The following is a 14,811-nucleotide window of genomic DNA, read 5'->3' on the forward strand; positions in this document are numbered from 1 at the left end:
CTTGGGGGTCTGTTAGCTTATCTTGACGTGGGGAAGCAACTTGAGCTTGCACATTAATGATGATATCTACAACAGCAATTTTGGTACATTAATGATGTTATCAACAACAAGAATTTCAGCCATCTGACTCTGATTAGCACATTTAGCACAAGATTGAGATCAGAGGGGAGGAGGAAGGGAATGAAGTTTTGAATAGAGAGATTAATCATAAATTCGGTAAGGGAACTCAGTTTTAGGGGAACTCAGTTTCAGTGGGTCCCACAGCAAGGGTCAGCAGGAGGCCACAGCAGAAGACAGGCACAAATCTATAATATTTCTGTACCATTTCCAGGGCCCACTGGGGCTGGCGCTGGGGAATGACAGGCGTCTCCTTGTGCTTTGGGGAGCCTCTCCGACTGCAGGAATTCCAGACGAAGCCTTGGTGCTATCAACTGAAAAAAATATACAACGTGAGGGCAGCGGGTCTCAGGTTTATTTGGGAACTTGACGAGGATTGTTGGGAGGAAGGAATTTTTCTCTACCCGTCTAGCTTCTTCTGGCTGGTGTAAGAATGACGCTAACGCGAGACAGAATAACAGAAGAAAAACAAACAAAGTTTAATAACATACGTACATGGCAGAGACCAGAAAAACCGAGTAACTTGCCAAAATGACCAAAAACTTCACCTTGAATACCATCTTCAACCGAAGACAAAAGAGGATGTTGGAGGTGGGGGTTTAGGACTTCAAAGAGGGGAAAGACAATTGACCTGGAGATGCAAAAGTAAGTGTGTGGTCGGTAAATGTTTGCTGGTCCATGCAGAGACAATGGAATACGGAGAGGTCTCTGATCACCGAGAGTCTTCCTGACCACACTTAGCCCATATTCCTTGCAGGTATCTGTGGTGACAGGTCCATTCCTGAAACAGGCCCTCTACCTCAGTTCTTGAGACAGGCAGGGAGGTTAGTTTCTTCCAGAGTCTCCTGGCCTTGGTGTTTTCAGCTTGAAATTATCAGCATGCCAAAAAGACATTTTGGAATGGAAAGTTTCAGGACTATGGCCTAGGAGAGCCTCTCAGGTAGCTCTGAGGAGAGGTCAGGGAAAAGTCAGGATTTACAAGAATTTTTGGCTGGGAAAAACATGTATTTAAACATAAAAAGATTCCTGCTTATCACAAACAACAGATATCTCAAATTAATGATTTTAGTGTTTTTTTATGTGTGGAAAGATGCAGGAATCTGGGGTCTTTGAAATTTTTCCTTAGATGTACATCTGAACTATCTAGGGGGCACTATATCTAACTGCTTCCTGTTTTTCTCCATCCTGAAGTCCTGAGGGTTCCCCTCAGGTGGGCAACAGCTGCGGCCGGCCGATGAGCTGACCTTTGTAGAACTGGTGTGGTAGGCAACATTCTTTTCTTTACAGTCCCCTGAATCGGGGAGGGGCCGCGCGGGCTGGAACCAGCAGCAGGAGGAGGGAGGCTTCATCAGCTGCTCGCTTAGCCTTGAGCTGGCATTTATAAGCTGGGCCCAGGGGCCCAGGGCCAGAGTCACCCTGTTGAGCCCTGTGCCGTGGGAGCAGGGACAGTGGCAGCTGTGAGAGCAGCATGCTGGCCAGGGGGCTTCCCCTCCGCTCAGTTCTGGTCAAAGGCTACCAGCCCCTCCTGAGCACCCCGCGGGAGAGCCTGGGGCATCTCAGGGTGCCCACTGACGAGGGAGCTGGCATCTCCACTAAAACCCCTCGCCCCTTCAATGAGATCCCCTCCCCTGGTGACAATGGCTGGCTTAACCTGTACCGTTTCTGGAGGGAGAACGGCCCACAGAAAATACACTTTCACCAAGCCCAGAACTTCCAGAAGTATGGCCCCATTTACAGGTAAGCCTGGCAGAGGGTGGGGCTGGCAGGAAAGGGAAGGAGGGGGCCTGGGCGGCCCTGCTGTGCTCCCTGCTCCCCAGATGGTCTGCTCTCCCCTTCCAGGCTCTGGTCTTATTTCTTCCTGCCTGGGGGTGACAGGAAGAGGAATAAGACTTCCCAGACAGTGGGTTCAGTTCCCGGCCCTGAGGGCTCGACACCCGCTGCCTCGGTCCTCGGTCCTGCACCCTTTGAGAGTTTAGGGATGTGGGGGTGCTCTTAGTATCCCCTGACAAGTGAGCAAGTCAACAAACCTTGACAACGTCCTCACTAACTCCGTTGTCCACCTTGGAAGGTAAGTTTATCATCCCTATTGTCAGAGGAGACCCAAGTTCGGAGAGGTTAGGATTTTTGCTCTGGTCACCGAGCTAGATCGCTGTCCTGCTGGGGTGCTGGCCCCACCCCTCAATCCAGAGCAGCTCTGGAGCAGCTGAGTTTGTCCCTTCCTCTAGGAGTGGCTAGAGCCCCTCTTTGACAAGCATCTGCCTGGCTTCCTGCCAGGAGGAAGGGCTTTTGGTCTTTTGCCCTCTGAGCATCCCACCTTCTCGCCCTGGAATAGAGGTGGGGTCTGGGGGCTGCCATGGGTGGGAAGCCTCACTTGTTCTGGTTTAGCTGTTTCTAAGGGGGGTTGGCTTCAAGTTACACCTGGGAGCTTTTCTGAGCGAACAGATGAGGGGGATGGGAACTGGGGGATGGGATGGGCAGGGATGGAGCTCCAGAAGAGACAGTACATTTTACTTTACTTTTACTTGAAGTGAAAGGGATAAGATAGGGAAAGGGTATCGTATGGCATGTTAGCTGGCTGGGTAGGGGGGCTGAAGGGACACAGGCTTGTCTGTGTAGGGCGCCAGCTGCTTGCTTGTCAGGGCTGCTTCTTCCCTCTCCCAGGACCCCTTCTGAAGTCGTCAGTGCCTTTTTTATAGCTGGCTGGAGGCAGGGAGCCCCCCCTACCCGACTGAGCGTCGACCTGGGAGAAGGTTACTCCTGAGTGTCTCTTTCTTGTCTCTCTCTCCCTCTGTCTCTCTCTCTGCTAGGCCTGTCACTGCCTCTGTCCCCAGCCTGACTTCACGGCACTCTCTCTCACTCCCTGCTTCCTCCCCCCACCGCTTCCCGGCTCCCATCCCTGGTAGGAACTCCTTATTTTATAAAGCCTCTTCCTGTTTTCTGAGTCACTTTCATCTGAACCTTGCAACATGTCCTTAAAGTTGCTGTTATCATCCCCATTTTACAGATGGGGAAACTGGGGCCCAGGGTGGAGAAGGGTCTTGCCAAGGTCACACAGCTCATCAGGGCAAAGCCAGGTCTGGAACCCCAGCTGTCTAATTTCTAGCTCAGCATGTCACTGTTCTAACAATAGCTTTGAAATGATGATAAACTCCTAAATAAACACGAGAAATTTAAAATACAAGTTTCATGGTTTTATTTTTTCTTAATGCAAGGCTGTTCTTTATAGAACAATTTAGAAAAATCAAAATCAGGTACAACCTCAATTTTGATAATATTTCTCTACCATTCAGAATGTGAAGATATTTAGACGCTGTGTGGTGCTGTCCCTCAACATATCAAAGACCTCATTTCTCTTTTCTCTATTTAGCATGACTTTAAAAGGCAGCAGAGCAGCCCATAGTGTGGCTAGGCCATATTTTTTTAGCTAGTTCTTTTAAGTGGACAGCTAGCCCACTCTAAGTGTTTCTGCTACTAGACATCCTCATCCATCAGGCATCTTTGTCTGCTGTCAGGTTACTGCCTTGGGCTAAATTCCCAGAGGTGGAATTGATAATAACAATAGTCGTTCAAGGACTTTGCAGAGCTTTTTTTCTTATTCTTTTTTTCTAATGGAGTCAGTGGTGTGAGGATGTGAGGCAGCTGGAAAAACACGGAGGGGATTTTCTGGGAGGCTTAGGAAGTTAGGCTCAAGCTTTATGTTCAGCATTTAAAGCAGTGCCCTCCTCACTCCTGTCCTTCCCTGCCCCCTCCCACCCTTCTCTCCTCTCCATCAGAGGGAGGAGAGAGAAGAGAGAGAGGGGGAGGGAGAGAATTTGGCTTGTACCTGTATGTTTATATGATGTTTTGTCCTAAAGTGTATCTTGAATTATCTTTCTTATGCAAAAGGCAAATGCAAGTGAGAACTGGAATTTTCTGTTTTTTCCCAACAGTTGTATTTTAATACTATCTGCAAAGTGCTTTATGAGGTATATTTATACCTGGGGCCTGATGTCTTAATAGAGACACGTTACTTTGTCCAGCATCTGATTCTTGGAGGCAGGGTGGCCATGCCCAGAATTCCAGTCCTAGAGCCTAGAAGGGATTGGCTGGCCCGGTGTGTGGCCTGCCTAGCGGGCTGCATGAAGTCATGGAGCTAAGCCAGTAGAGGATCACTTCAAGGTGACCTGAAGGTGTCGTGTTTCTGAGCTCTGCATGGGTGAGAGGGTGGAGGGTGCTGAGTGTGGACACACAGGAAGAGTGAGCATGGAGGACCTGATGGTCCATGGAAGGCCCTGCGTGGGGGTGGGCCTGGTCCCAGGGATATGCTGGGGTAGGCAGGAGCCACTGTGATGAGGAGCACAAAGGTGTCACGTATAGAATGTCTCACAGGAGTCACACCCATAGACCGCATATCATCTTATCCATGGCAATCCTGTGAGAATGGCCCAGTGTTCGTGTCCATTTTATAAAAGAGGAAACTGAGACTCAGAGGGGTGAGAGCCTTGCCTCAGGTCACATGGCGAGGAGGCCTGTTTGCTCTGTGCTGTCAGCCACAAGGGGGTTAACAGACAAGCCGTGCCCTGTGTCCTGATTGCCCAGGGTCTGCATGACTCCCCTCAAATCCTTACATCACAGCGCCTCTCCTCCTCTCCTCCAGGGAGAAGCTCGGCAATGTGGAGTCAGTTTACATCATTGACCCTGAGGACGTGGCCCTTGTCTTCAAGTTTGAGGGTCCCAACCCAGAACGCTACGACATCCCGCCCTGGGTCGCCTATCACCAGCATTACCAGAAACCCATTGGGGTCCTGTTTAAGTGAGTCGTGGGCCACCTCCCAGGGGCTGGAGGGAGATGATGGGCAACTGTGGTGGGGGCAGAGGCTGGGGATGAGGGGCTGGGGCCTCGCTTACCCTGCACCTTCTAGCTGGGGCCTCTAGACAAGTCACGGTCATCTTCCTGATGCCATAAAACAGATGATGGTGAGGGTGAACAGCCCTGCCAACCTTCAGGGAGATGGTCAGGTCAAAGATCTTAATGAGTTATTAAAGACCTTAAGTTTTCACTTATTGGTTCATTCATAAAGTCCCATTTTATTGAGCACCTACTACGTGCCAGTTCTTATGCTGGGCTTGAGGTAACAGTATGGCAGGGCTCTGCCACTGTGAGTCCCTGATTGTCTAAATATACGGTGAGAAAGATGACCAAAGTAGTGTATTTAAATGTAATAAATGCCATTTTCCACCAAGTTGCTCATCAAAAATTTAAAACTGTGACCATAGCAAGTGTTACTATGGGGAAACTAAAATGTTCATAGCTTGCGTAGTGGGGCTGAAAACGGATGCCACCACTTTGGGAAATGGTTGGACATTACTTCCTGTGGTTGGATATTCACACACTTACAACGCAGCCGTTCTGCTCTCAGGGACATACTCCAAAGGACATCCCCACCCTCTGAGGGGGACATGGACTAGAATGTCTGCAACGTGGTTGTTCATAACACCAAAACCCAGGAAACCAGCCAAGTGCCTAACAGGCGCGTGAATGAGTGCACAGTGGTGTAGCCCAGTCGGAGAGGACAGACTCGGTGACCCACAGCAATACAGATGACACTTAGAAATACAAACTGGAGTGAAAAAAGCAAATCCTGACAGCTTTTATAAGAAGTTGAAAACAAGTAGACTTTTTTAAAAAGTATGTTTTAGAAATATATGTCAATCAGATAAAACTAGGGGGGAGGGTATAGCTCAAGTGGTAGAGCACATGCTTAGCACGCACGAGGTCCTGGGTTCAATCCCCAGTACCTCCTCTAAAAGTAAATAAACCTAATTGCCACCCCCCACACCAAAATAAAATAGTTAAATAATACAATAATAAAAAATCAATAAAATATTTTTCATAAAAAATCAGATAAAACTAAATACAAAAGCAAACCAGGGAGTCAGGTTGGCGGTCCCGGTCCCCTTAGCTGAGGAGGCAGGATGTGGGAGGACTAGAAGGGCACCTGTCAGTTACTGTCAAGTTCCTGGTTTCCGTGTTGGGCAGTGAGTTTGTAATAACATTCCTGTAAACATACAAAGCCCCCAGAGGACAAAGAGGGCGTTGCACCGAGCTCTTTTCAAGACTGGGCCACAGGCTGAGAATAAGAACAGGCATTAACCCAGCTCTGAGCATCTGAGATTCCCCACCAGTGTGAGTAATGGGGCGTGCTGGGGGTGCAGAAGAGGAAAGATTGGTCATTGTGTCTGTGCAGGGGTCAGAAAAAGGACGTAGAGGGACGCCTGAATGGCAGGAGGGGAGATGGTCCAGGAGGAAGGGGAAGTGGTGGAGAGGGCAGGCCTGTAGCAGAGGCAAAGACTAGAGGGTTTGAAAGTTACTTAAAGGCTCTAAGAATATGAATTCCTGGCTCACAGCAGTGGCAGCAGAGGGAGCAGAGAAGGGCAGGGGTTTTGTCCTCCTTCCACCTTTCTTCCTGTCCCCTCCGCTCCTTGCCAGGCCACACAGAAGGTGGGAGGAGGTGAGGGCAGGGGTGGATGTGGACGTGAGTGCCGGACGTGAGAGCTATGGTCCAGCCTCCTGGGAGAGCCAAGTCAGTCCCCTCTGTGTTTGCCAGGCCTGAGGTTTGTGACCATGAGGGCCTGAGGGCCCGTGTTTTCTCAGGAAGTCAGAAGCCTGGAAGAAAGACCGACTGGTCCTGAATGCGGAGGTGATGTCTCCAGAGGCCATAAAGAACTTCATTCCCCTGATGGACACAGTGTCTCAGGACTTCGTGAGCGTCCTGCACAGGCGCATCAAGCAGCAGGGCTCTGGAGAGTTCTCAGGGGACATCAAGGAAGACCTGTTTCGCTTTGCCTTTGAGTGTAAGGGACTTGTACCTACCTGGCCACAGTCCTGGGGGTAGGAGAACCCAGTGTCCCAACATAGACCCTGAAGAAGTGTTGGGACTGGCGTTTGGGATGAGCTGCTGAACACATTCTCCTCCATTAGCTACCTGGGAGAGCTGCAGGCTCTCATCTGATTCACGCTATGGGGGGAAGGATCACCAAAATGTAGGTACCTATTGCCACTTTCCTCCAAAAGCCAGAGCTTGGCTCATCCCTTCATTCTCCAAATCACCTTCTCCTGGGACAAAGACCTTAGAGGGCTGGGAGGGGAGGGGAGTGTTGGGTGGTTAATCTGAACTGGGTATGGGAGGATGTGTAGGAGTTATACAGATGGGATAAGGAAGTTGGGCAGTATAGGTAAAGGGAACAGCACATGCAAAGGCCCTGTGGCTTGATGGGGATCATCTGATCACTGCAGGAGATTTGGGGTGCCCAGGTTGGCCTGAAATCAGCATTCAAATTCCTAACCCAGGAGGTGGGAAAACCTTGGGGTTGTTGTAACTTCTTATGTCCGGCCAGGGTGGGCTCTGGATGGCCAGTTACCAGGGAATGATGTCCCCTAGTTGTCCATCTGACCTGTTTGAGAAAGTATTCAGCTGCTGTGGTCAGTTGTGGATGAGAAATCCAGGAGGAGAGCCCAGAGGCTGCTGGGAGTGCTGGTGGAAGGAGGCAGGGCAGTTACATCCCAGCCTGGCCTTCTCCCAGCTCTGCTTCCCACTCAAGTGATCCCTTTTCAGGGTCTGCCACAGGACCCTCTAAAGGAACTGAGAGGCTGCCAGAAAGGCAGTTTTCTTCAGCCTTGCAATTTCAGCCCCTTGGGACTCAGGCCTGTTTCTTTACTAAAGGACGCTTAGGCTGGGTGCAGAGGCTCCTATGTGTTGCGGGGGTGGAATGGTTTCCTGGGAGCTGAGGCTCTTAGATGGTCAGAAGGGGTTCCCTGCCTCCTCTGCAGCCATCACCCATGTCTTATTTGGGGAGCGCCTGGGGATGCTGGAGGAGACAGTGGACCCTGAGGCCCAGAAGTTCATTGATGCTGTCTACAAGATGTTCCACACCAGCGTCCCCCTGCTCAACCTCCCCCCAGACCTGTTCCGTCTGCTCAGGACTAAGACCTGGAGGGACCACGTGGCTGCATGGGATGTAATTTTCAATAAAGGTGAGGGCTGTAACCTGGGCAGCCGAGTCTGGGGGCCAGGAGAGCCCTGTCTACCCCTGGAGGTGGGAAACCTAGGTCTAGGTTTAGGGGTTGGGGAAGTGGGGAGAAAGAGGGGAGAGAAAAAGCCAGCTGGAAGCCTCAGGCCTCAGCCTGCCTTTTCCCCAAGTTATCAGTGGGCACTGACTTGCTATGCAGGAAACTCACCCTCTGGTGGGCAAGGATGGGCATCGGGAAGGCCTTGAAAACCCTAGAAATGTGGGCTGAAGGCCAGCTATGGGGATAATTAGATTTTTCTAGAAGAGGGTCAAAGGCATTCATCATATTCTTCCAGACAGCTCATGATCCCCAACATGGGTGAAGGATCAGTGTTTCAGACATGGCTGTGCTTGGTGACAGAGTAGGACTTTGGTGAGAGAGATCGGTAAATTAGGGTGGGGAAGAGTGACTGGGATGTGCCAGACCTGGAGTCAAATCCTGCCTCTGCCCCGACCTTGATCTTGTGATCTTGAGCAAATCTTCACATCAAGCAGCTTGTTTCCTTATCTGTAAAATGGGGGTGAGAGCACTGACCCCCAAGGAGCTTTGGTCAATAATTAAACAAAAAAACAGATATGAAGGGCTTAACAGACTGATGCTCAGGAAAACAGCAGCCTGGAAAGCACAGGGCTCCAGAATCCCCAAGCCCCTGTACCACCTCTCGCCACTGATCATGCTCCTTCCTGCCCTACTGTGGAGAGCCTCACTCTTTTTTCTTTCTTCCTGCCTCACAGCTGAAAAATACACCCAGAAATTCTATGGGGACCTGAGATTAAAAACAGAGTTCACCGATTATCCAGGCATCCTCTACCGTCTCTTGGGAAATGACAAGCTTCTCTCAGATGATGTCAAGGGCAACGTTACGGAGATGCTGGCAGGGGGCGTGGACACGGTGAGGACGCGGTGAGGTGGCTGAGGTGGCTTTAGGAGCACATCCTGTCCCTTCCTGCACCCCCGGACCCTTTCCACCAGCCTGCCTCATTGTTTAAAACCCTGCCTTGTGGGGTGAGTCTGCCTCTCTGACTCCATTTCCCAAATACTAATCTCCTAGGAGGGTGAGGTCAAGTCAGTCCCCCATGGAACATGCCTGGAGGCTGATCCACAATTTTTTCTTTGCCTGTGAGGAGGGAGTGCTTAGGCACAGGTGGGTGACACAGCTCACTCGGAGTCAGGAAAGCAGGCAGGTCCTTAGAAAAGCTGGGAGCCAGTGGAATTTGCCCTGGGCTCTGTCCTCCAAGTCCTTTTGTTGTCTTCCATCCTCCTCTTTCACCACCTCAGTCCCACCCCCAACCGCTCGGATGCCTGAAGGTGTCATCTGTGGTAGCTCCCTGAGGCCCTCTCCACAGGCAGAACAACACCCTAGAAACTTCTGTTTTTGAATATCAAAACTCTGTCCTGTGGGCCATCCCTTTTTTTTTCCCCAGTACCTTAAACTTCCTCACGCTAATATGATGTTGAGGGTTAGTTCTTTAGTGTCTCTTGATTGTTAGTTATGATTCAGGCACTGAGATTTTAGAGATGAACACAGCAGACCTCAAACTTCCCCAGTGGCTCAGAGAGGAAGAGTGTATTAATTTTTTGGTTGCCATGACCAAGTACCGCAGACGGGGGCGCTTAAACCAGAGACACGCATTGTCTCACAGTTCGGGACCAAGGTGTCAGCAGTGTTGCCTTCTTCTGAGGCCCCTCTGCTTGCCTTGTGGATGGCTGTCTTCCTCCTGTTTTCACATGTTCTTCCTTCTCTCCTCCTTCCTTCTCTTTTTACACGAACACCAGCCCCAGCTGATTAGGGCCCACCCACGTGACCTCATCTTACCGTATCTTTTTAAAGGCGCTGTCTCTGGGTACAGTCACATCGTGAGGTACAGGGGGTTAGGACTTCAGCATGTGACTCTGGGCGGGGAAGACATAGTTCAGCCTGTGACAGGCAGGCAGCGCAGACTGCCTACCACGCGGTGTTACAGGGCCGGGGACTAGGCACGTGCCAGGTACCTACGACACTAAGTGGGGGGAGGGGAGAGACGAACGTGGCCTTGCAGGACAGGGGGCGCACTCCATAGAGCCGAAACCAACTTGTCTTTCCTCCTGTTGCCAGGAGGAGAGGGAGGAGCAGTAGCATTTCAGGACGGGAAGAGGCCTGTGTCAGAGCCTCCGGTGAAGGACTTGGTTTCTTAGGTACCACATTTACATTGCGCTTTCATAGGGGAGTTTGGGTCCGTGGGCTGCAGATGGAACTTTTGAGCATATTTTAAACATAGTTCATTGTCAGTCACGCAGGAGAGACCTCCAATAGCTGCACCAGAGCAGCTAGTATTCTTAGGAAACATTTACGAAGCAGGCTCTGCATGGCAGGCAGGCTCCTAAGCTTTTCATGTGTGCTAACGCATTCACTACTCACAAACACCACTGTGAGGGATGTTACTGTTCTCGTCCTTTTTTAGATGAGGAAACGGGGGCGCAGACAGTTTAAGGAACTTAGTCAAGGTCACATAGTTAGCAGCTTAGCTGACTATCTTATTAAACAAGTATCTCCTGAGTCCCCACCTTGTGTCAGGCCTTAGAGGTAGTGAGACAAGTAACACACATTTGATCTGAGCCTTGAGGAAGGAATACACACTTGATTCCCAGGTTGGGGAAGGGAACTGTAGGGGAAAGGGAACAGCATGAGGAAGATGCCTGGGCTTCAGGAGCTGCGTGTAGCTCAGTGTGACTAGAGCATAAGGAGCATGATGGAGAGAGGTGGCGGCGGGGCTGGGAGCAGCAGGCCGGTGTCGGAGGGCGCCCATGGGTCAGGCCAGGGCCTCTGGACTTGATCTGGGGACTCCAGGGAGCCAGGCAAGGATTTCAAGCTGGGAAGTGACTGGATGGCATTTTTTCACAATTGCGTCTGCTGGGAGGAAGAAGGAGCATGTTCAAATCTCGTGGACCAAAATATGATCCTTGGTAAGACAATGTTCCAACAACCTGTGTCCTAACCCAGGAGGGAGGGCTGCTCCAGCCCAGGGTCCTACCCCATGGAATCCGGACTACAGGGCTCGATGAGGATCACTCATACCTTCAGTGAAAGCTAATGGTTGCTACCTCAGGCTAATACTGAGATTACCTGGTTAATATCAGTATGTACCATATGATAATTGCAACACTGACAGAAAACAGGTCTGGTTGTGCCGATTTCAGCATTTCTGAGCCTCACTTTATCGTATGCTGCTACAGGCAGATGCTAAGTCTAGGGGGAAGTTCTACTGGGGAGAGGGATGGCCATTTAACAGGCACTTCAAGAAGAATGGCAGTCATTCAGGAGTACAACCATTACAGAAGTAGGATTGGGCCTCTTAGGGCTACTGGAGTCCTTTGGAAGAAGGTATTAGCTGTGTGGATGGCCTTCTACTGGCTTGGGAGATGGGTGGGCTCTGGTGACATGAGGGAGGAGGGCAGAGACAAGAGCTGCCCCAAACATTCCTGCCAGGGCCATGAGAAAGCCTTCTTGGGTATTTGCCTTTTGAATTGTTTTGCTTTTTTTTGGATGGTGGTTTCTGGATATTGGGATGAGAGTGGGGAGAGATGTTTGGCAATGAAAATTTAGCATGGGTCTGTGTGCCCCAGGAGTGACCAGCCCTCTTGGTTTTCCGCACCTCCACACTCCCTGCCAGACATCCATGACGCTGCAGTGGCACTTGTACGAGATGGCACGCAGCCTGAAAGTGCAGGAGATGCTACGGGAGGAGGTCCTGGCTGCCCGGCGCCAGGCCCAGGGAGACATAAACACGATGCTGCAGTTGGTCCCGCTCCTCAAAGCTAGCATCAAGGAGACTCTGAGGCAAGCCCACCCTCACTGTGCCTGCCCCTCCCACCTCAAATCCCTGGGCAGGGCCAGGGTGGTGCCTGACTCAGGGTTACAAGCATGGGCTGGAAGAGGAGATTGGTAGTAGGAAGTGAGAAGCCTGTGGGGGACAGCTGGGAATGGGGAGAAGGGTCCTGCCCCCCAAGATCTTTCCAGGGTGCTGCAGCTGGGACTGAGGTGCCATGCTGGGTGCAGAGGCTTTGTCCGGGCATTGGGGCATCAACTTCTGAATGCCTTCCACTGGCAGACTGCATCCCATCTCCGTGACCCTGCAGAGATACCTTGCAAATGACTTGGTTCTTCGAGGTTACATGATTCCTGCCAAGGTAGGTGCAGCAGGAGGGCTGCAGGCTCTGTCAGGCAGACAGACGAGGCCAGGGATAGACTGTAGTTGTGTACGGATGGTGGGAGTGGGGCTTCTGTCCTGCCTTTCTTCCTGGAGCTGGTGGGGCCCTTGGCAGCAGTGGTCCAAGTGTGAACAAAGGGCAGAGGTGGTGGACACAGTGGGCAATGTCTTTGGAATGTTGCTGGACCCAAGGGTTAGGAGGGAGATCTCACAGGCTGTCTGGATCTCTGGGGGCCCTCTGGGGCTAGGGGAAGGGTCAGGACAATCCTTGGGCCACCCCTGGCTTAGTGTCTTCGGTCATGCCCATTTGATGGATGAGGCTCAGGGAGGGGTTGGGGCCTTGTTCAAGATCACACAGTGGGCAGTGTCCTGTGCTGCATAGCTGGGTAGCCAGGCTGGGGCCCAGGAGTGGGGATGCTGGGTAATTGTCTGGTCTGTGAGGAGGTGAAGCCTACTTAGACCTTTGCTACTTTGTCCCCAGACATTGGTGCAAGTGGCCATCTACGCCATGGGCCGAGATCCCAACTACTTCTCAAAACCAAGCAAGTTTGACCCAACCCGGTGGCTGGGTAAAGACAGGGACCTCATCCACTTCCGGAACCTGGGCTTTGGCTGGGGTCTGCGGCAGTGCGTGGGCCGGCGGATCGCTGAGCTCGAGATGACCGTCTTCCTTATCCACGTGAGTCTAGCCTGGGGACGTCTGTCTGTCATTACTTGGCCTTCCCTCCCGGACAGTTCCCTGCTGCCTCCTCTTCTGGGCCCTCATCATCTTTAGTGGATACTCATCACCCACTGGTGCTCCCTGACCATCTGTTCCCCTACAGTGGTGATGGGATAGGGGTGCGGTCAGATAAGGTTTTGTAGAACCAAACCGAAAGCCTGAACCAAGGGTCTGGGCAGGGTTTGACAGCAGCTGGTGGTAGACCCCTTGGAGCGTCTCAGATCCCACTCAGCAGGCACTGCCTACAGGTGAACGAGCCTGGCCTAGAGGAGACAGACCCCCCCACCTCTCCTGAGCCCACCATCTCTCTGTCACAGATTCTGGAGAACTTCAAGATTGAAATGCAGTATCTCAATGATGTGGACAGCATCTTCAGCCTCATCCTGATCCCCGACAAACCCATCTTCCTCATCTTCCGGCCCTTCAACCAGGACTCACACACGGCGTGATCTGAGAGGGTGGCCACTGCTCTTCCTGTCATCCAGGCTGGCAGGCATGTGGGAGGGCGGCCCGAGGGGGTGGGGCCCATGGGAGTGTCTGCACCTCCAGTGCTCCATCCCCACCCCTGCTCCCTTCTGGCCAGCTCTGACCAAATGGAGTTGGCACCCAGTGGTCAGCTGCTTCAGCTCAGCTGAGGCGCCCCTCTCTTCCCCCACCTCTTCCCCCTCATTGTCCACCCCATGAAGGCAATAAATGGCTGAACTACGTGAAGTGTTTTCATTTCCATCTGACCCCTGAGTTATCCATCACTCCTGTGGAGATGCTCCCTGACACTGGTCAGCAGACAGATCTGAGCATGAATGGGGGACTAAGGCAGCTGCAATCGAAGCCATTTCTGCTGCGACCCACCCACCTACAGCAGCTCAGGAGCCAGCAGGATCAACTTCCCTGCTGTCAGGGCTGGGGGCAAGGCAGAGCAGGCGGCGGGCTATCGCCCCTGCGCCAGAAGCTACTGGAGCAGCAGGCAGAGGGACAAAGAACTTGGCGGAGTTCTGCTGAGCGAACAGGGTAGCCTGAGCAGTGTGGGCCAATCTTGGCTTCTGGGGCTGGCCTACCTGTTAGGGGTGAGGCTTGTACAGGACTCTGCTTGGCTGAGCCCTGGGTGGGAATTCCCTGAAGGGTCATGAGGACTTCCAGCCATAGTCCAGCCAGAGGCTTGGGCATGGCCAGGGACAGTGTAGTGGAGGAGCTGTGGGTGAGGGGCTGGTGTGAGGTGGCTGACCCTGGAAATGTGAGGGCAGCATGCTTCCTCCACCCCACTGGACTCTTTTCTGGGCTTTCCTAGGCCTTAACTTCTTCTTCCAGTGGACGTGCCCACTTGTCTAAGCTCTGGGTATAGGTCAGGGACACTGGGGTAGAGTCTTTGGTGCATTATTTGGATTGCCTGATAGTGGTCCCAATTTCAGCCTCCTTAACCCCCTCCCAACTTGAACAGGTGCCTGATCCTTCCTGGTTCTTGGCTATCCGAGGCTAAGTCCTGCAGGCAGACAGGGTAGTCCCACTCAGGACAGAGCCCAGCCGTCTTGGCCTCTTCTACCAGGACCTGCGGGTTCTGAATCCACTCTTGGAGCCTTTCTGCTTTTCCTATCACAATCTTCTTCCTTGTTGTCTTTCTCTCTCCTTCCTCCTTACTTTCCTTCCTCTGGGCCTGAGTCATCTTTGATTGAGAAATATTAGAGCTGGAAGGGGCCTTACTGTCAAAGAGGTTAAGCTCTTTGGGGATAGATGGGGAAACT

The 14,811-nt window shown here is 51.9% G+C and overlaps 2 protein-coding genes across 5 annotated transcripts in view; one reads left to right on the forward strand and one right to left on the reverse strand.

Moving 5' to 3' along the window:
* Positions 1-1,524: 1,524 nt before the first annotated feature.
* CYP11A1 (cytochrome P450 family 11 subfamily A member 1) lies at positions 1,525-13,786 on the forward strand. Its single transcript, XM_006213724.4, has 9 exons — positions 1,525-1,854; positions 4,754-4,909; positions 6,752-6,951; positions 7,928-8,131; positions 8,902-9,059; positions 11,818-11,984; positions 12,256-12,334; positions 12,836-13,033; positions 13,393-13,786. Exons 1-9 carry the CDS (start codon positions 1,586-1,588, stop codon positions 13,522-13,524), a joined length of 1,563 nt encoding a protein of 520 aa, XP_006213786.1. The 5' UTR covers positions 1,525-1,585; the 3' UTR covers positions 13,525-13,786.
* The window catches only part of CCDC33 (coiled-coil domain containing 33), a 91,924-nt gene continuing 87,765 nt past the window's right edge, over positions 10,653-14,811 (reverse strand). For 2 of the 4 annotated variants that reach the window (XM_072951018.1, XM_072951014.1), the window contains one exon: positions 10,653-11,054. In XM_072951018.1, coding sequence (XP_072807119.1) covers positions 11,043-11,054 — 12 coding nt within the window. In that variant the 3' untranslated portion in view covers positions 10,653-11,042. Of the gene's footprint in view, positions 11,058-14,811 lie in introns of all 4 variants that reach the window. The other 2 variants (XM_072951017.1, XM_072951013.1) reach the window with 1 other exon arrangement.

The sequence above is a fragment of the Vicugna pacos genome, chromosome 27 (assembly GCF_048564905.1).
Source record: "Vicugna pacos chromosome 27, VicPac4, whole genome shotgun sequence".
Taxonomy (NCBI): Eukaryota; Metazoa; Chordata; class Mammalia; order Artiodactyla; family Camelidae; genus Vicugna; species Vicugna pacos.